The sequence below is a fragment of the Numenius arquata genome, chromosome 6 (assembly GCF_964106895.1).
Source record: "Numenius arquata chromosome 6, bNumArq3.hap1.1, whole genome shotgun sequence".
NCBI lineage: Eukaryota > Metazoa > Chordata > Aves > Charadriiformes > Scolopacidae > Numenius > Numenius arquata.
In genome coordinates this window covers 53,694,430-53,715,212 of record NC_133581.1, presented here as the reverse complement: position 1 = coordinate 53,715,212, position 20,783 = coordinate 53,694,430, and the positions used below count along the sequence as shown (strand labels likewise).

General features: G+C 38.0%; 1 protein-coding gene across 1 annotated transcript in view; it reads left to right on the top strand.

The window, feature by feature from the left end:
- HEATR5A (HEAT repeat containing 5A) overlaps nt 1–19,335 on the top strand; it is a 51,831-nt gene extending 32,496 nt beyond the window's left edge. The window contains exons 21-35 of the mRNA XM_074148720.1: nt 1,466–1,604; nt 2,585–2,764; nt 4,184–4,423; nt 5,136–5,317; nt 6,910–6,978; nt 7,402–7,581; nt 8,969–9,203; nt 9,629–9,877; nt 11,565–11,692; nt 12,604–12,751; nt 13,444–13,716; nt 14,470–14,694; nt 15,588–15,742; nt 17,164–17,377; nt 17,654–19,335. Of these exons, the coding sequence (XP_074004821.1) occupies nt 1,466–1,604; nt 2,585–2,764; nt 4,184–4,423; nt 5,136–5,317; nt 6,910–6,978; nt 7,402–7,581; nt 8,969–9,203; nt 9,629–9,877; nt 11,565–11,692; nt 12,604–12,751; nt 13,444–13,716; nt 14,470–14,694; nt 15,588–15,742; nt 17,164–17,377; nt 17,654–17,955 (2,919 nt within the window). The 3' untranslated portion in view covers nt 17,956–19,335. The remainder of the gene's footprint in view (nt 1–1,465; nt 1,605–2,584; nt 2,765–4,183; nt 4,424–5,135; nt 5,318–6,909; nt 6,979–7,401; nt 7,582–8,968; nt 9,204–9,628; nt 9,878–11,564; nt 11,693–12,603; nt 12,752–13,443; nt 13,717–14,469; nt 14,695–15,587; nt 15,743–17,163; nt 17,378–17,653) is intronic.
- Nucleotides 19,336–20,783: the final 1,448 nt, after the last annotated feature.

Below are 20,783 nucleotides of genomic sequence, written 5' to 3'. Positions count from 1 at the left end.
TTAAAAATGAGCACGCAGTTTATGCATGTCCAACTTGCAGTAGAATGTGTAGCCTGCTTGCATAAATGTTGCATTAAAAGCCTCACTTGTTGTTTTTAAAGTTTCAGTTAAAGTATCTTGCAGACATACGTACTGAGTCAGGTTTCTTTTCTTTTGGAAGAATTATGCATAGAGTTTATCTTTGTGTCTACTAAATATGTAACTGAATATTGTAGGTTGATGTGCATGCATAGAAATTCAGAAGACGAAGCTTAGTTTTGTTAATGTAACAAAGCTGAAATTCTGTAGCACTTACTCTTCTTGTCCTTAAGTTATTCTTTTTCACTGTGTGTTAACTAATATATATTAGTCATTTTGACTAACATATATTGACCTACTGCTGACAAACAAGGAGCATGACCATACCGCAAGGTTTCCCTGCAGCAGACACTCAGCTCTGTCTATTTTAAGGGTGGTGACAGCTAAGGGTACACAATTGCTTACTTCTAGAGAATAAATTTCTTTTCTGATAACCTAAGCTTAATTTAAAAGCAGCTGCATAAATATTGGTGTAGCCATCTTGCCTGGCCATACAGCTAGTTCATTGTATATTTAGGATACCCTTCAGAATGTTCTTAAAATTGAAAGCAAGCAAATAAAAATTGGAAAACTCCACTCTAGCAAAAAAACCTTGAGGCTATGTCTTGGGTTTTAAAGTGTTTTCCCTTGTTCCTGTAATAATGAATCTGTTATCATGTATTTTTCAGTATAAAAAACAAACACTGGCCTGGTGGTGTTAAAATATGGTGATGCTATAAACTTTTTTGCTAGAAACTGCTCAGGAGAGCTGACTTGTCTCAGTGTGATACACTCATCAGTAACTCACCCTTCCTCTTGCCTTCTCTAAACATGATTTAATGTAATCTGAGTATATAATATTTTTGGCAATGAAATTGCAGCGGTGTTCTCTTTGCTCTTTCTTATAAACTTACTTTCATGCATGGAGTTCAGACTTACTAAAGCCTGATCGACTCTCTCGCCCTTGGTTACACTGGGATTCCCCTAGTTACATTTGAGGAGGATTGGGGTAGTTTTCTCTTGCACTGAGTTTTCAAGCCTGTTATATATACCCTGCAGGCAAAGAATAGAGTTAATTGTTCATTGAGACCACAGTTCAGCCGTCATTGAAGTTAATGAGGGTCTTTCTACCAATATCGGTGGGAGTTGGATCCAGCCCCACACCAATCTTTGGAGAGAAAATGTTAAAAGTACTGATATGTTAAAAATGATTACAGGAGTTGCAAAACCTATCATCTGGGGCTAAAAAACAAAACAAAACAAATACTGAGCAAAAATAGCATCAATTACTTGCTTACTGACTTTGCAGATTTGTCAGAACTGCAATTGTTCAGAAAATAATGGACTTATTGAGGTATTGCTGTAAAGGTTTGTTTGCCATCTTACTGTTTCTTCTTGCACGTTTCAGGTGAATCTCTGTAGCTCATACTTACTATTGAGACGTGCAGTGGTAGCTTGCTTACGTCAGCTTGTGCAAAGAGAAGCTGCTGAGGTATCGGAATATGCCGTGGCATTAGTTAAAGAGAGCAGAGAAGATTTTACTCCAGGTAACATATTGAAGTTTTGAGATCAAAGAGCTTGACACCTTGGTAATGAATTTTAAACACACTCTACTATGGGTATGAGAACTTTGCTACATTATTGAAATCTTTAACTCAAAAAGATTTTCTGCTTCAGTTCTCTGTATAGTACCAAACTATGGAAGCATCTAAACCCTTTCTTAGTGATAAAATGAAGATACTATTGCTTTTCATATACTGTAGGTAGTAATGGTCACTAAATGAGAAAATGCAAGTGGAGTTCCAGGGAAACCTAAGCCCGTCTAGCCAGTAGCTGTTGTAGTAACTGCTTCACAGTCCTGCATTTTACATGCATATTCATCATTTTATTTTCCCTCTTAAATTAAAAATCTGTCATTGAGGGAAGGTATACAAAGCCTGTTGAAAAAAGTTTCTGCTGACCTCTTTGGAGAACTAGTTTAGTAATCATCAGCTGGGGGTCCCTAGAATTTTTAACTTCCTATAGGTTTGGGGTTCTTGCTAAAAGGCCTGAGAGTGATCACTAGTTCATCCTCACGTGCCTTCCTGTGAGGAGGATGGTGGTAATACATGATTTCACTTTGGATTTCAATTTAAACTCATTTGGAAATTTTCAGAAAAGATAGACGATAGCCATTTTGCAATAATGCAGTCAGCGTGAAGAATGAGATGGCCAAAGATAATAGTTTTTCAGGAGCACAGATGCTATGGTGATGGTAATGCTGTGAAATTCAGAGTAGGATTCTGGTTCTTTCTCTGGGGTAACTTTCTTCCTGTTGTTAGTATATTTCTGTAAAAGTTCAAAGTTTGTTTTGTACTCAGATGATTTGGACACAGTATTAAAGCAATTAATACTATTGTTTCAAAAGTACTTCAGAGCTAGATAGTTGTTCATGAAATATTGAGTGCAACCTTCAGTGGTGTTTCTGTGGTCATTACTTCAGTTTTGTGATGTACAGCATTCAGCTCACAGACTTTCTTCTTACCAGATGTTAACATCAGAGAAATAGGCCTGGAGGGGGCATTGCTGGGCTTGCTGGACAAAGAATTGGATCAAAGATTGTGCCAAGATATCAAAGAGACTCTGACTCATATGCTTACTTCAATGGCAGTTGAAAAGCTCTCTTTTTGGCTGAAGCTTTGTAAAGATGTTCTTGCAGCCTCAGCTGGTAAGTTCTAATACACTGTATTCGAGAACACAATGAAAATAAGGCCTGCAGCAGTACAGTCTGTCACTGAGGGAAAGTATTCTTGTTTCTTGAATGTTTGACATTTATTAAGTATGTCATCGTCCTTCATATTGAAACATTGGACCCTTTAACTTAGTTCTTTCAGAAGGAATATGATTTTGTCCCTTCTGACTGCTGTTTCCCTATTGAACAAGTTTTTGTAAACATTTTAGGAAGTCTTTCCTGTTCACATTCTTGTTGATTTGTAGTTGTTGTGATTTAACCCCAGCCAGCAACCAAGCACCACACTCAGCCTCTCGCTCACTTCCCCCCGGCCTGGTTGGGATGGAGGAGAGATTAGGAAGAGTAAAGTGAGAAACCTCATGGGTTGAGACAAAGACAGTTTAATAAGTAAAGCAAAAGCTGTGCATGCAAGCAAAGTGCAGAGGGAATTCATTCACTACTTCCCATGGGCAGGCAGGTGTTCAGCCATCTCCAGGAAAGCAGGGCTCCATTACACTTAATGGTGACTTGGGAAGACAAATGCCATAACTCCAAACATCCCCCCCTTCCTCTTTCTTCCCCAGCTTCATATGCTGAGCATGACGTCACGTGGTATGGAATAGCCCTTTGGCCAGTTGGGGTCAGTGTCTGTCCTGGCCGTGTCTCCTTCCAGCTTCTCGTGCCCCGCAGCCTGCTTGCTGGTGGGACGGTGTGAGAGGCAGAAAAGGCCCCAACTCTGTGCAAGCGCTGCTCAGCAGCGACTGAAACATCCCTGTGTTATCAACACTGTTTCCAGCACAAATCTAAAACATAGGAGCCACCACGAAGAAAATTAACTCTACCCCAGCCAAAACCAGCACGTTAACGTTAACTTATTTCTATATCAGAAATGGAAATGCAGAATACATTTGAGCTTGTGGGTCCTGTGCAAACGCCTACAAGAAAAATATTCAGACCCTCTCTTCTTTTAATAATAGGAGTGATGCAGACCTACTATATCATAATGAAACTCTTGAACAGATAGAATTAATTACTGTGCTGAATACTGGGGCGGGGGGGTGGAATTCTTTTATCTGCAGTGCGGTAGGAAAACTTCTTGGGTTTAGATTTTTTTGATTTGGAAAAGTACTAGCTTCTAACATGTTACATTTATTTTAAAAGAGCTTTTTTTTTTTTTTCCCCTTTCACTTATTTCACTGCAGTTCTTCGTTTCCTTTCCTGGTATTGATCTTGTCTTCCAGCAAGTAATATCAAATATCTTTCCTTTAAGACACCAAGGTTGAAGGGAGTGATAGTGAGTTGGAGGCTAGAGATAGACCATGAAGAGATTTTCTTACAAGTCCTTCTGTAGTTTTCAGTTACAGTAAGAAAGAATATTACATTTCTTCTCCCCCCACCCCCATGTCCTAAATGCAGATTTCAATACAGTCGCTTCACTAGATACCACTCAAGAAGAGGAAACTGCCAAAGTGGATGATGCATCTGTATTAACGACTGACAGCGATGAGAGGTTCCATCCTTTCAGTAATCCACGGTGGCCTACCAGAGTTTTTGCTGCAGAGTGTGTTTGTAAAATTATAAGCCAGTGTGAAAATGCAGGCAGTGCCCATTTCGACATAACTTTGGCTCAGGAAAGAAAACAACGTGATTCAAGAGGTATGTGTTAAGCACTGAAAGAATTTTATGCTTAAAATAAATGTTAGCTGTTTGCGTCTTAATTAAACTCATCATAAATTTGTTGTTTGCAATTGTTGAAACGTTTAATTACTCTGATTAGAAGCTTATATTTATGAAGCTGTAGAGCAATTTTTATTTGCCAAAATATTGGCATATGACTGCAGTATTTTCACTCACTTTCCTGGTTCTAGTGCCGTGACATACGCGTAGGAAGCCATTGTTTCTGCATAAGCCTTGGCAATCAGAAGTGATAGCTGGCACCAGCCTACAGCATCACAGTTTGGTATCTGCGAGCATAACTAAAAAAACTCCACTTTTTTTTGTTTCCATAATTTGCATAATTACCAGTAGAAACACAGTGCCAGTTTTCAGTACCTCTCTATGTTTATCTGGAGGTCTTTTCCTCAAAACTTTTTTTTAGAAAATCTGGCTCATACATAAGGATATTTCTGCTTTATTCTAAGTATTTTTTTTTTTTACATTCAAATGGAAAGAAGCCTAGATCAGCTAATGCAAGATGTCCAAGTAAGATTGTTTTATGTGTAAGTTGCCTGAAGTAAATCCTTGATATGTGGTAAGGTAAAATGTAAAATATACATTTTGAAAACGTTGGGAGCAGTCTTAAAAAATATATTATGTCTAAATCTAAATTTAATAAATTTTTTTTTTCTAATTTCTGTTTTCTCTTCAGATGACTTTTTGGTATTGCATTTAGCTGACTTGATCCGTATGGCTTTTATGGCTGCCACAGATCACAGTGATCAACTTCGTCTTTCTGGGCTTCAGACATTGCTAATTGTTGTTCGGAAATTTGCAGCTGTTCCAGAGCCGGAGTTTCCAGGTCATGTAATTTTGGAGCAATATCAAGCCAATGTAAGCATCATTGCTAATAACTTAGAAAGAATTAGTTACAGTTAATCACTAAAAGAAATTTGCTCTTTGCGGTGCGTAGTGCTAGAGTCAGGTTTCACTTAGTTTGTTACTGAAACTATTATTAATTTATTTGGACTTAGAAAGCATCTTTTCAGTGGGCATATAATTTTTTAGCCCCAAAGCTTTAAAGTTTCAGCATTTTTCCCTCTTCCCTATTTGAATACAGCAAAAAGGAAATAGAACATTGGGTTGTTTTTGGTTTTGTTTTTTTTTTTTTTTTTTTGAAAGCATAGTCTTGAAAGCGTTGGAAGTATTGCAAGAAGTATTAGGAACAACTGTCACTTAAAACTGCTTAGAAGTAGCCTTTGCACCCCAGAGATCACACTAGATCTTGGTCATTAAATCAGCTAGAGGAGGTAAAAGCATGTATTGTACTCACAAGAACTATTTCAGTTAAGTCTTGGTTGAGACTTACAGAAAGGATGTCCTGATCATTTTGCATTCCAGGCTGCATGTGCATTAAATATGTCAGGCAGCTGTGTTAAGTGTCATCTGGCGCTCATTCCTCAATTTTTAGCAGGCATTGAATAAGCCAATCACTTTCTCTCATAGAAGTGGAGAGATCCTGACACTGAAGCCATCCTAGCCCACTTTGATCTTGCGTTTGCCATTAGAATTCTATGCTATTGGCACTTCTTTGTGGGAAAGTAGAAGTGCCTTGATCTAGTCTGGAACTACCAAGTGGAAAAAATACACTATCTGTCCTTGCTGTCCAAAATCATCAAGCAGGTCACAAATCAAGCTAATAATTCTCCTTTTCACGTTCACTACCTTTTAAAGTGTTTCTGTTAATGCTATGCATAGATCTTCTCATCAGCTGTTTCATAGAAGTTGAAGAGATGTTGAAGCAATTAAATATCTAGTGTTTCACTTATTTTCAGGAACATATTTGTAGTACTTGTACAACACTGTACTTTCATCTCAAAGAGCATCAGACTTAAGTCTGAGTTTTCAGGTATCAGCTAAAGCAATAAGGGAAATTTTCATTACCTTTAGTGAAATAGCTTTCAACATTGAGAACAGTCAAAATCTCTGCAACCTGGTGAGTCTGTTTGTGTGTTCTTTATTAGGTGTATGGGGTTTGTGCTTTTCCCTTCTTTCGCTTTGCAAAGTTGACCAACTTCAGCTGTTTGTTTCCTTAAATCTGTATTCTTTCTAAGTAAGGAAATGTCACTCATTAGGTGTCTTGCAAGTCTTTCATGGTTTGGAACATTGTTTTTTCTTTTGAGGGCTACTCATCAAGTCAAGAATTCAGGAAGGAAGAGGTTTCTGTTTCAGTTTTAGACTGTGTAAAAAATAGAATCAACTTTGAAGACCTTTCTCTAAGAGAACCGTGTCTTCAGTGTAAGCAAAGCAAAACAATAGAAGTACGACTGCAATTGTCTCCCTGCTTTTTAAGCTCACTGAAACAGTCTGTGGAAAAATGAACAGGAAACTGCTTTATAAAGGAAAACTGGAACAAAGCCTGCTTATGAAAAGTAACTATTTAGTTAATTGCTCACTATGTATTAAACGTATTAACTTCTCTTTAGGTTGGAGCAGCACTTAGGCCTGCCTTTGCTCCTGAAACTCCTCCTGATGTCACAGCAAAAGCATGTCAGGCAAGTGTTGAAAATCAGAAGTCTTAGGTAATAGACTCTCTGAAATTTTTGTTTTGCTTGATGCCTCACACAAGAAAAAGGAAATAAATCATCTACCCTCAAATCCTCAATGCACACAAAGTAGTGTCACCCATGTTACCTCTCTACATTGTAACAACCCAAAGATTTTATGCACTTTAAAATCTTTTGAGAAACTTTGTAGCAGTTGATACTTTGGCTGTTATTTATGACATCCTTCTAATATTTTTGGCTTTCCTTACTTACGTATGCTAAACTGTAATGTCATTTAACATTTGATATTATCTGAGAGTAACTGTATCTCAGTAGAAATTAAATCCATTTTTCATCATTTTACAGATGGAAAAAAGTGTGTCCAGTGGTGTTTGGCTCTTGTTTCTTACTATTTCTGTTTTATGACACTAGGTGTGCAGTGCCTGGATAGCAAGCGGTGTAGTCAGTGATCTTAATGACCTTCGAAGGGTTCACCAGTTGCTTGTATCCTCTTTGGTCAAAGTGCAGGCTGGGAAGGAAGCACAAAGTCAACAATATAACGAGAGCACCTCAACTATGGAGATACTGGCTGTGCTTAAGGCTTGGGCAGAGGTTAGTGTAAAGCTCTGAAATTGTAGTCTTGATGACTGATAGGTGACTTAAAACCTTTCAGACAGAATGGTTTCAGGAATTTCTTGCATGCTTCATTAAATAGAAGTTGCTGGTCCTTTGCATGAGGTTTAAGTAGATAGTCTATGTCATCTATTCAGGAAAAGATGAGGTGCTGTGATCAATTTGAAATTATTATATGGAGAAAAGGTTTTTAATGGCATATAACAATAACCTCTCACTGGTCAGAAGCTGAGACAAAATTCAGACTAGATGTGAGGCTCAACTGTAAGAAGTGAAGATCTGGAGATTGTTCCAGTCTATAATTGAGATCACTAGAAGTCTTCAAAGCAAACTCTGTATAACTTTCTACTGGATCTTGGATATGAGAAACTATGGCAAAGTAAACCAGGGATAAGCTCTTGTGATCTGTAATTTATTAATATTTCATTTAAGCCCTAGGTGGTTCCTTCTCACTTAGGATCTTACCTATTTCTCACTTAGGATCTTTACCTATTTGAAGGAACTCCCCGATCCTGTTGTGGGGAGGAGTGAAAGAGAGGTGTGGTGGGTGCTTAGTTGCTGGCCTGGGTCAACCCACTACAACTTGCAATCTTGAAAAAGATACAGAAATCGTAATTGCAGGAGATAGCTACTCACAAAAACGAGATTAGTTGAACTGGTCTCCTTAGCCTCCTTTATAGTTGAGGAGAAGAGCTTCCCTCCAGGGGCCTTCTGGAGAGGGCTGCTGGTCTGAAACATTCTTAAGCCTATCTTTTTTCGAAAACTAGAGGGGCATCTAGGGAAATTTGACCTTTTCACATTGAAGTTAACCTATTGATGGTAACACCCAAAGTCTGCAAATGATGCAAGATTGTACTCTTCATTCTGTGCTGCTAACACAGAATAATACGTATTTCTGAAAAGTTGGTTGCAAGTGCAATATGTCATTTCAGTTAAAAGATTTAGGAATAGTTTGACTGTGTATAGGTATATAGGTATATTATTTGATAGTAATAGAGGTATATTATTTGTTAATAAGTTCTTCAGTCTTGTAGCTGTAACTATAACGGGGTTTGATGGTTGGAAGCTGAAGCTGGACTAGTAATACATTGATTTTTAAGTGCAGGGAAGTTAACTGCAGCTATGTTTAGGAATTTTAGTAGGTTTCTTGGGGCTGTTTGTTTATTGGGGCCCTTGCGTCAAGATTAGCTGGGGGAGTGGATTCAGAAGGTAGAGAAAAGAAGTGCTTGTTCACCCACGCCTGGCTGGACTTGAAGCAGGAATAGTCTAGGACACCTGCTGCCCATTCAACAGGCAGTCATGTTAATGATCACAGTAGGTTTCCAAGTGTTAATATTTGTAAATATCTCTCCAAATATATAAACAGGTTTACATAGTTGCAGTTGAGAAGCAGAAAAATCAAAGTGATGCACACAATCACTGTTTAAAAACTGCAAACTCTGCTGAAGAAAGCTACAGAGATGTAACATCTTCAGCCAGTGGACTCCTGGATTTAGTACAGACAGATCTTGGAACACTAAGCAAGCTCTGGCTTGCTGCACTTCAGGATTTTGCTCTCTTAACTTTGCCTTCAGAATATGCATCGCAACTACCTGCTGAAGGTAAGAAGGCAAATCAATTGTATTTTCATAGGTCACTTGTAATTACGCGTCATTAACGTGCTAGCTGATGTGTTAAGATCAGAGTAAGATTAAATTGTATAGAGAACAGACATACTTGTGTACCTATCTAAAGATAAAGACTGCTGTTGAGAACAGAGGTTTGTTTGGTATTATTGTTTATTGGGTAATTTTATGGTTGAAAGAAGAAAAAGGTAATTGTATTGGATTCTATCCAAATAAATCTAAATCAAGTGCGCTTATTAGCCTGAATTTTAATATTGCACATTTAATAAAAAAAAAAGTCATACATAAAATATGGTAAGCATCATTTCAATAAAAAGAAGAATCTTCTTCTATAAGAATGTGAAAATATGGTAGTTGAAAATATACGATATCCTTCAAACTCGTAACTTCTCTTCTTGTAGGTGGTACATTTTATACAGCAGAGACAATTGAAAATGCCAGACCTCATTACTACAACTCCTGGGCACTGATACTTTATGCTACAGCATTATGGCTTACTAGCACAGGTTTCATCGTTGCTGATCCAGATGAAGGAGTTAATAATCTCTCTAGACCTGTCACCCCGACTACCATGTGTCAAGATTCTTCTACCAGGCCCTTGGTGAAATCTCCTGAGGATGTGAATACTGACAGATTTCATCTTATCTTGGGTTAGTGAGCGCATAATCTGTCTAGATGCTGTAACCCAAAATGTCATTTTTAATAGATAAAACTGTTAGCAAACATTTAATTATTCATATTTAACTGCAGTGTTGAATATTGCATATCTTAGAAAAATATACAGTCAGAAGAATTTTGTCCTAGTGAGAAAATTGTAGAGCATTTCCCCAAATGTGGTAGAAAAAACTGTGTGAGCTAAACAAGACCTAAGACAAGTGCTTACTGCTCTGCTCATAAACATGCAAGTTCAAGGGTGTATTTTATCTTGGTTGTAGTACTACAATTACAGAGTGTGTGGTTTAGCATCACTGAGGTACAGTTTCACATCACAGAATAGTGTGTAGATTGGAAGAGAATTGTGGAGGTCATCTTGTCCACCACCTCTTGCTCAAGCAGGGCCACCTAAAGCCAGTTGCCCAGGACCGTGTCCAGATGGCTGTTGAGTTTCTCCAAGGATGGAGGCTCCACAACCTCTCAGGGCAACCTGTGCCAGTGCTCGGTCACCATCACAGTGAACAAGTGTTTCCTTAAGTTCACATAAAGCTCTCTTTAAGCCTCCACTACTGCAGAGGCTAATCAGGCAGTTGAATTCAGTCCCAGTTCTCTAAATTTACATAATTAGGCATTTCTGATTGCACTTTTTTTTTTTTTATTTGGTCTCTCTTTTGTATTCTTCTTTTGTAATCCCTTTTTGAAATGGGTTTGTATGACCCAGATGCATATGGCTTCTTCTGGATGCCAGTCTTCCTGCACAGACCCACCTTCCTTTTGAACTCCATTGCTCCCGCGGTTGAAAGTGGGACCTCTGGTACAGAAGCTGCTCATTTCCCCTGCTCCCTCTGCTACTTGATTAGTGCTTCAAATTTCATATACTTTACCGTGGACACCTGGCTTGTTTGTTCTGCTTCCGAGCATATTCCACTTGTTAATTTTCACTACTTACAGAGAAACTGAAAGAACTTTAAAACAGGGGCGCTTTCTGTTGCACAGCAGTTCCTTAGTGTGCATTGCTCAGTTTCCCAAGTCATCACACATTTTGGAATTACAGCTGAACAACTGGGATGAGAATATGGATTACATTCATATGAAGTCTATCTCCAATGTCATAAAAATGTCATCTGAAGAGTTCTGAAAGCTCAGAAAAAAAGTGATTGCTTTTATCTGGTCTAGAGTTTGCAAGCTTAGGCTTCATGTAATTTACTTATTGCTGGCGCTCCAGTTGCGGTAGCTGCGATCTGCAGCATTTTTGTAAAATGGGAAGATAAAGCCTCAACCTTTGAGTCTCTGAACTATTGTTACTTTCTCCTTTATTTCCTTCTATTACATAAATCAGTGTGATTAGGCAAATATTCTGCTATATGCTCTTTATGGATTGTCTGCCTATTCACTGGACCTAGAATTCAGTCTTTTACTCAGAAATTGCTCTCTCTTTATTAATTTGCTTATGTTAATAGTCAGTTATAATTGTGTCTTATACTGTCTGGAAGCTGAAATTCTTTCATTGTTTTGAGAGAAATAAGAGTTCTTGCCCCAAGATATTAGCAATAGGAGATGCTAATAAGATACAAACGCTATTTCTATGTCTTCTCAACCTACTGTTAGGTTACTTAATAATTGACAAAATTACTTCTTAAAATTTCAAGCAAATACGTTGTTTTTTTCTTCTGACACTTACAGGGATTAGTGTGGAATTTCTCTGCTCTCCTCGATCCGATGCAGCAATGGAGAACATTGTTGCCTGCTTACATGCTCTACAGGCACTCTTCGATGTTCCATGGCCAAGGTCTAAAATAGGTGGTGATCAGGTAATATCTTAATGATCAAAAGCCCTCCAGAATTAAAGCATAATTTCAGTTTGAACAGTATCTCTATTCTGTGTCGTATATGTAGAAATCTTCAACACGTAAGTAGTAGGTGAATCATATGCTTTACCAAAATCCAAAGCTGTAGAACGAGGAGAGAAAAAGAGCACAGCATTGAACCTGTAAGAAGACAGTGAGGGGCAGAGAACTTGAGGACATTCATCAGGAAGGAGTAATTAGGAAGCTAGGATGAGAGCCAGGTAAAGACAGAATTTCAGAAAAAAAGTTCTCTTGCTCTCTCTGTCAAAGGACAGTTCAATTAATTCTGTCATAAATATTGAAGATGATGAGAGCAAACTGGACAAAAGCAGTGATGTTTAAAAAAAAAAAAGGCAAACCCAAAAAAAAAGCACAACACCCCAGTGATCCTAGAAAGAAGCTGTAACTTCAAAATTCCTTTTATTTTCTTTAAATGAAGCTTTATACTAATCCGTGTGCCATGCAGCTGTCTAACACAGCAAAAGTGATAAAGCCTGTGGACATGCCTAAGTTCTGCTGCCTCTTGGCGCTTTTTCCAAGGAAATGCATATCCTGTACAAGGGTTACAATGTAGTATCCCCACCTCCAAGAGTTAAAAAGCTGTAAGATAAAGTTTACTTGATTATTTTTTTTGTAGTAGTTTTAAGTGCCTTATCTCTAAATTACAGTTATTACTATTGTGTTGGGAGAACTGAGCAGGACTGCTCCTACTGGGAGCTAGGAGCTAGTTGTTGAAGAAAATGCCAACTCCTGTGATTGTACCATGTCCCTTAATGAGATTAATGAGAGTAATACTGTTGGCTTTAGCAAGTATTAACAAGTTTCTAAAATTCCTGCATCAAAATGAGGCTATATTAAGCATTTTCTCACTGTAGGAGTTGGGTGTAGAGCTGCTGAATGTTCTGCATCGACTGATACTGACCAGAGAATCGCCGGATATCCAGCTTGCTGCCCTCGAAGTGGTTCGGCTGATTCTTTTTGCAGCTCAGGAACATGTGAAGGAAAAGCGGAGAAGCGCAGAAGGTACAATAATGTATGAGAGATTGAATACGTATTGTCAGGGTTAAAGCAATTCTTTCTTGGAAAACCGGATTCTTGAAGGTAGTATTCCAAGATGCATCTTAATTGAAGTGTTGCACAGTTGGTGACTAATCCTGGTTTACTTAACTCAGTCCAGGTGCCTAATATGACAAATTGGGGTGGTATGAAAGATAGCACGTGGGTTTGGTGGTGACTAGAAGGCATGGAGTGAAGAGAAAGACTGGAGAAACTGCAGTTGGGATAGTCTTGTGAGGTGTCAGGGAGGGAGGAGTCTTAGCAAAAAGCTGGGATCAGCTGCAGCAGAGCAAGGGAGAGACTCAGCACACACAGCTGTTACCAGACAGACTCCACTACTTACTCTGATTGTTCTTTTTTAAAAGAAAAAAACTGGGAGAAGAAACAAAACACTTATACCAGGCGACACCATATTGGCATGGTGCCTCAGCATGTTGTGTGTCTAAATCTATTGCACACACTTCTGCCTTTTGACAATGAGCGCGTAGTTTGCTCATTCAGAAGGATGGCAGTTTGCCAGTAGAACTTTGAATACACATGCAGACACGTATATATGTATCAAGATTATCACTTGGTGATGAAACAATCTTAAGACGTAAACTTTCTGGAAGCAAGATCCAGCCTGCAGATTTCTGCCATATTTCTTCTTTTCGTTTTAGTTGATGATGGTGCTGCAGAAAAGGAAACGTTACCAGAATTTGGAGAAGGCAAAGACACCGGAGGGCTGGTGCCTGGGAAATCATTAGTCTTTGCAACACTGGAGCTATGTGTTTGTATTCTTGTCAGACAGCTTCCCCAGCTCAACCCTAAATTAACTTGTAGCCCTGCAGTTCAACCTGGAAAACATCTGTTATTGTCGGAAGATGGGAGTAGACTGGTAGCAGCAGCATTAGTTATTCTCTCTGATGTTCCTGCAATCTGCTCTCCTGAAGGTATGCCGTTTCATCACAAGGAAAGATTAATGAAAAAATATTGGCCTCTTCTGAGCCCCCTTGTTATTACCTAATTTTCTCAGCTGGTTAAATCTGGCAGCAAGTTTCGTTGATTTGCTTGTGACAGTTTCCTGTTCTAATTATGTTTTTGACTGTCAGATTACAAAACAAGTTACAAAACTGAAGCAATTAAAGGAGTAGTTTTTCTTTTCCTCCCACATGTAGCCGTGCAATTAATAGATTCATTTTGTACAGGGAAGTATACGATAGCTACGTGGTTCTATTGTACTCGAATTGTGTATTCAGGAATTTATAATGTAGACATAAATTAAATTTGAAAGGGAAATTTCTCGCATTACCTTTCACTAAAAGCCATCATTTGAACATTAGGAAACCACTGCAAGGAGTTATGGTTGATTTCTTCTGCTTCTCAGTGGTTCATATCTTTCTGTTCTTGCTTTTCTCTGAACATGACATAATTCCACACTTCATATGATAAAATCATCAAGAAAAAGATATACAGTGCTAATTTAAAAGAGGGAAAGTTTTAACTTCACGTGAGCAGCCTGACTCCGTGTTTGCTATAGCAAGTCACATGATATTTCAAATCTTTCTTCAAATTACCAGAGCCTCCATTCACACAGGTGATTAAAAAAGATAAGCTATAAATAAAAATGAGGTGGTTTTTTTTTTAATGCAAAAGGTACCTGAATTTTTTAACCTTCTGTGAAATTAATTTGCTTTGTTTTACAGGAAGTGTTTCGGTTCTTCCTACTATTTTGTACCTAATTATTGGAGTACTTAAAGAAACCGCTGTGAAATTGCAAGATGGCCAGTTACCTTTGACGGTTGCTGCATCGCTACAAGCTCTTAAAGGGCTCTTGTCTTCTCCGATGGCTCGAGCAGAGAAGAGCCGGACTGCTTGGACTGATCTTCTGCGTAGTGCTTTGGTCACAGTGCTTGACTGTTGGGATCAAGGTAAGCACAAATTTTGGGTTTGTGTGTTTAAAAAACAAACAAACAAACAAAAAAAACCAAACAAAAAAAAAACCAACAAAACAATTTTAGTCACTGAAGAATTACTTGGCTACTAAGTACCGCTGAAACTATAGTGCGATCTTGTCCCTACAGTTCATATGAGAAGTCGTCTGTAAAGGTATGAACGTGGGACTGCAGGCTGAGCTCTGCCTTAGGCAGTGGCACAGTGTAGTTACACGGTATGATAGAATAAATGGGAGTTACGGCTTCAGCGTACAGTTGAGCATAACAGAGAGCTGCGCTGCTTGCAGGCTCTCCACAAAGAGTTAAGGTCTGCATTTGAAGCAAAGGGGATTAAAACAGTAGTTCAAGAAAAAATAATTTTGTCTTAAAGTTAGTTTTCTGTATGCTGCTGCTTCAACTTCCCGAGTTTGTAGTACTTTCATCATTCCTTACGTTTAATCTCTCTAAGTTGTAGGTTGTTGTTGGAACTTTTGTTTATAGTGCTGATTTTTTGTGGTATAGCAAAAGAATATATGTTCTTAATGCAAATTTTATATTATTCTCAAAATACATTGTATCCTGGTATGTCATACGAGTTCTTCAAAGATATTTATTGTAATTTATACAGAGGAACAATGGAGTAGGAATATGCTGTTATTTCTAAATATGCATGTAACCACCCCTGAATTCCCATTTTGGCCTTGGCTTTTATTGCGGTAAAAATCCCTATCAGTGCATCAGAGTATGTCATGTTTTTGACGTGACGTAAGATTCCTAGAGATTTCTAAAGAAAGGTAGACATTGATATTTCTATTCCACCTCTTCGTAACACTTGAATTCATAAAATTACTTTTAATGCAAACCTAACAGACTCCTTACTTTATTGATAGTAGATGGGCTTCTCCAAGACCTCGATGAAGTCAGCCTGCTCACTGCTATTACAGTATTCGTTATGTCTACCAGTCCAGAAGTGACTACCGTAGAGTGCCTTCAAAAGCGTTGTATTGAGAAGTTTAAAATAACACTTGACTCAAAAGATCCTCTTGTAAGTACTGGGGAAGTGCTAAGAATATTAGTATCATATGAGATTGATTTTAGCTTATTTTCTGTTCAGTTGTTTTACTTGTCCTGTGTGGTGATTCCAGTTAATTCTTTCCTGACTGTATCTGTTGTATTTTAAAATATAGTTAGAATAAGTCAGCGAGAACATGTCCAGCAGTGCATTTTATCACTTTTTATTCTGTATACGCTTTCGTATTTCTATGATTTATTTTTTTATTGCATCAGTCAAAGCTTTACACATTAATAAGTACATGATACAGTTGTGTAGTTTTTCAGTCACCTGTTTCATTTGATTTATTTTATCTTCAACATGCAGATACTGTCTTTTGCATAGGAAATCCCTCAGCTGTTGGTCTTTGGGAGCTGGAGCAAGTACCGCTATATAACTTTTACTGTCCCACAAGCATCAGCTCCTGGCCACTGCTGGAGGCAGCCTGTTGAGCTAGATCAACGCCGTGTTCTGGCCTAGTATAAATATTTCTGCATAGTTGCTTTAGATTGTAGTGCCACAGTTCATCTGTTACTATTCTTCATCTGAAAAAACAACATATCAGGGAAAAAAAAATTGTATTTATTATTGTTGCAAATATAAATGGCTTTCCTAGGAGTTGGGACTTCCTCAGTCTGAAAATCCAGCTCTGAAAAAAAACATGCATTAGATGTCGTGTTTGACTGTGAGAATTCACTGTAAACTGGTTTTCTTGCATCTTCTCTGTATATATTCATGTAGTAACACAAATTAAACAAAGTTGCCTTTACTTGAGAAATAGCTGTAAGCTGTATTTAATATATTTCTAGTATTATAAACATTGATTTCCACTGATAGGAAGGTGGGGATGCCAAATATGACTGCAAGAAAATAGTAGTATGCAAAAAAAGTTGCATTTGCAAGTTTTACCCAGGTGTTTAGGCATCTGAGCCTTTCAGAAATGATGTAGGAACGTGACAGTTTTGGTCCTGTTGACTTCCCGTGACACACCAGCTACTGCACCATTTCAGGCTTTTAAAAATTGTGCCTATAGTTTGGCAGAGGTAATGCTTACATTTTAAGCATCCATTTTCAGTCAGCTGTGTTTTTGCAAAAAAGAGTGTATTTTCAAAACAGTGCTAGGACATAATTTTCATACGAATAATATTTTTTTCCTGAACTCAAAAGTGCAGGAAGGTGTAGGCCTCAGTGGAAAGATACAGGAAAAATGATCTAGTTTCCGTTAATAATTTGATTACAAGTTATAATGCTCCTGTAAAGTATTTTGCATTAGCAGCCTGCAACCTGATGAATTTTGAATCTGAGGCACATTTTTCCCCCTCCCTAAAATTTTATCTGATAAACTGTGAGTTTTAAAACACTGACTTGTATTTTTAAGTATAACGCTTTAACTGCAAATTTCATTTTCCCTTTAGGTACAGTATAAGTGCTACCAGCTGCTGCACTCCATCTTTCAGCATCCGAACAAAACTGTGTCATATCCTTATATTCATTCTTTAGCACCATCCATTGTGGGAAAACTGCAGGAAACAGAAAAAGCAAAACCTGAAAATGCTGCTGAACTTCAAGTCATTCAGGAGGGAATAAAGGTGGTTACGGGGCTGACAGCCACTGCTGAGGAAGAGCACCGTAAGTTACTGCCAGTACTAGGATCCAAAGCATTGGACGTGCTGAAAGTTGCCATAAGTAACAAATTAAAACAAAATTACTGCTAGGAATCTAGTCCTGAACACTAATTGCTAACAAAATTGCCAACAAGAACGTTGGTTCTTTTTACCAACGTTCCAAATAACATTTCCAGCTTTATAGTTTGTGTTAAATGCTAACTTAGGGAGACACATCTAGTTAGAATTTGAAGCTGTTTTTAAAAAGTGTATGTTTAAGTTCTGTTTTCAATGTTTATAGGTGCTCATTTGGTGGCCTGCCTTCTTCCCATCCTTATTTCCTTCCTTTTGGATGAAAATGCCCTGGTTTCTGCTACAAACTCAGCAAAAAATCTACATGAGTTTGCTTTGCAAAATCTGATGCAGATTGGCCCACAGTATTCATCAGTTTTCAAGAAACTAATGGCGGCTTCTCCAACTATGAAAGCCAGGCTCGAGTCAGCTGTAAAAGGCAATCAAGAAAGCATCAAGGTGAAGACTGCTAAACATGCAAAGAATCCTGGGAAAAGTTCGAGCATTCAGCTGAAGACCAATTTTCTTTAAAGTCTCATATTGTCAGTTTACGCACTTTTATATCAACAGCAAAAAATGTCCCTTTTAATTTCTAATCGGAGTAGGGTCGCTATGAGTTGATCTCATATATTTCAGTTTGCACTGAAGTATTACAGAAAGTTTTGAAGAGAAAGCAAATCTCTAGATAACTTTCTGTTACTGTGAGACTTCTTAAACATCTCTAAACACTGTGAATAAATCTATCAGAGCTCATCTAATCTGTATTTTTGGATTATTTTGGACTAAAATACCAGAAATACACATGCCTATATCAAAAAAGTACAGTGAACTTTACCATAGATCTATTTAGGAGCAGCCCACACTTAGCCATTAAGCAAAATCAATTTGTTTTAAATCAGTGTCTGTCAAAAATAAGTTACATTTATTGGTCTTTGGATTTAACTGGGACATAAATTTACTTGCAGGTTGCAATCTATCCTAATTACTAATTTAACACACTGCGTCATTAAGTAAACAGATTAAATATCCTTGTAAGCCTTACAATAGATTATTGTTGATCTCAAAATATTCAACTCAAGAAAGGTAATATTGATAGCTTTAACCCTAATAACTTCTTGAGCTGGCTGAGATTTACCAACTGCTGTTAAATACAGCTCTGCAATGCTTCTTCCCCGAGGACTCCGTAGCGCCTCACCCAGCAGGACTGTTCTGCGCCTGTGAGCGTTGGCAGGCTTGGTGCCTCGCTGCTCGGCACCGTCTCACTTTACAGGATGTTCACTTGTGTTAATTTTCTGTTTTGCTGGCCGGGCAATTGGAGCTTGTGTCTCTTGTCCAGGATAGGACAGCAATTTTAATATACTGTGCCTCCATTCAGAGATCTGCTCTATCTGGATGTATGTTTCCCGATCTTTAAATGATCGGTTATATGTATGTGTAACTCACCTGAACTTATGTATCTCTGCAATGAGAGATGGATGTATTTGAAGTCAGCTTGTCTTGTGTCAAATAAAGTGCAGCAGACTCAGAATAAGGAGTATCTAATTAACATTTTTATCAAGAAACATATTTTAATATAGAAAAATAACTATCAAAATTGCAATGGCTATAAAGTATTTTCTACATATAGTGTATTGACTTCTTTCTTAATACCAGTATTATCTAAACCAAACACTATCAAACTGAGGATAGTATTTCCTTCTTGAATCTAATTACTTTAAAAGAAAGAAGGAAAAAAAAAAGATTTACAGAACTGAGAAACATGCGGTGACTCAGGAAAAGTGTGATGTACTGTATTTTATTATAAGTTTTGTATATAAATATAATTGTAAATTGTACAGAATTAACCATTTGACCAAAGTTCTAACAATTTGTTTTTCTAATTTACATAAATAAAGCTAATTTTCTTCACTTAAGATTCGTTTTAGTCATTTTACCCAAAAGCAGAGGAGCTCTAAGGACTTCCCCAGCAGAAAGGAAATGTTTGTATGCTGCCACAAGGAAACTTGTAAGAAATGTTTGAGCCGGATGCACCAAGGTCCGTGAGTTAACATTGCAGGTATTCCTCTGTTCTGGGTAACACCGTGGGTAAATAATGGAGATGGGCTTCATGGGTGTAAATACCTGTTCTGTGCCAAACGCTGAAATGTGTCAACTATGGGAAGATGGTTGAGGTGCCTTCCATCTTTCTCTGCAGAACCAGAAGTTCTTTGTTCCACCTCCTTCATTGCAGTCAAATCTGTAGTTGCTGGCTGTGTTGAAAGGGAGTTACATTAAATTTGGCAGTCATCTTCATCTCAATAGTAATTTTTTTATCTCATTATTTTTCCCTTCAAAATGCACTGGGTACATTCCTCCTTCCCCCCCCCCCCCCCCCCCCCAAGGCTGCTTCTGGAAAATCATAGAGATTCTATGGGCCTTGAAACTTTTAAATGAAATCGATGTCATGTTTACTATCAAAGCGGCCAAAAGTATTGCTGAGAAACTTGCATAAACTTCTTTGTTCCCTGAAGAAATAAGAAAGACCACAGAGCAGTTTCGGTTTTCGTTCCACTCTTCTTTTTTAGGCATTGCTTGGCATTCACGCTGTTACGTTTAGCCAAAAAAAAGAGCCAAACATATGTTTATCCATAAACCAAAGTCTCACTTTAACTGCTCCTGCTTCCTGTGTCCCATGCCTCTTTGCTGACTCTTTTTCTTACCATTTCTCTACAAGAGCCAGTAAACTTTCTTCAGTAAATTGTCTTTGCAATAAAGCATGTGGCCTGCATCCATGTTTACTTTGTATGTTCCCACTGTTTATTTAAAGAGATGTGACAAAAGGGTCCTGCCTATGCCTAACCTTAAGTGCATATATATATATATATAAAAAAAAATATGGGTACATCACCAAAGATAATATTTAAGTACTATGCAAAAATTATTTGCGGACAACTTTCTGTTGACTGCAACAAACCAGAATTAGTCAAAACTGTGCAAGAGCATCACACAGTTGGGATGTGGTTGTTTTTAATTAGATAGAAGTCTGTTGCACTCCAGCTGAAAAAGTGGCATTTCTAATAGCATTGCCTAGAATAATCTGAGTCTGATCTGGTACGTTCCAAGGTGCAGCAGTCGCCTTTAGGCCGAGAGAAGCATCAGTCAAGTGATGCACATACCACCATAAAATAGGATTACCACATGCATAGGAAGCAGAGCAGGTTTTTTATTAATGAAAGTCAGCTAATAATTGGAGCATCCAAAGGGATTTTTTTGCCCCCAAGACTGCCATAGCAGCAACAACGTGAGTCGTTGCAATTGCAGGAGAGGTGCAGTGATCTAGGATAGTTTGCTAATTTATCAGAAGTAATAGTAATACTGCT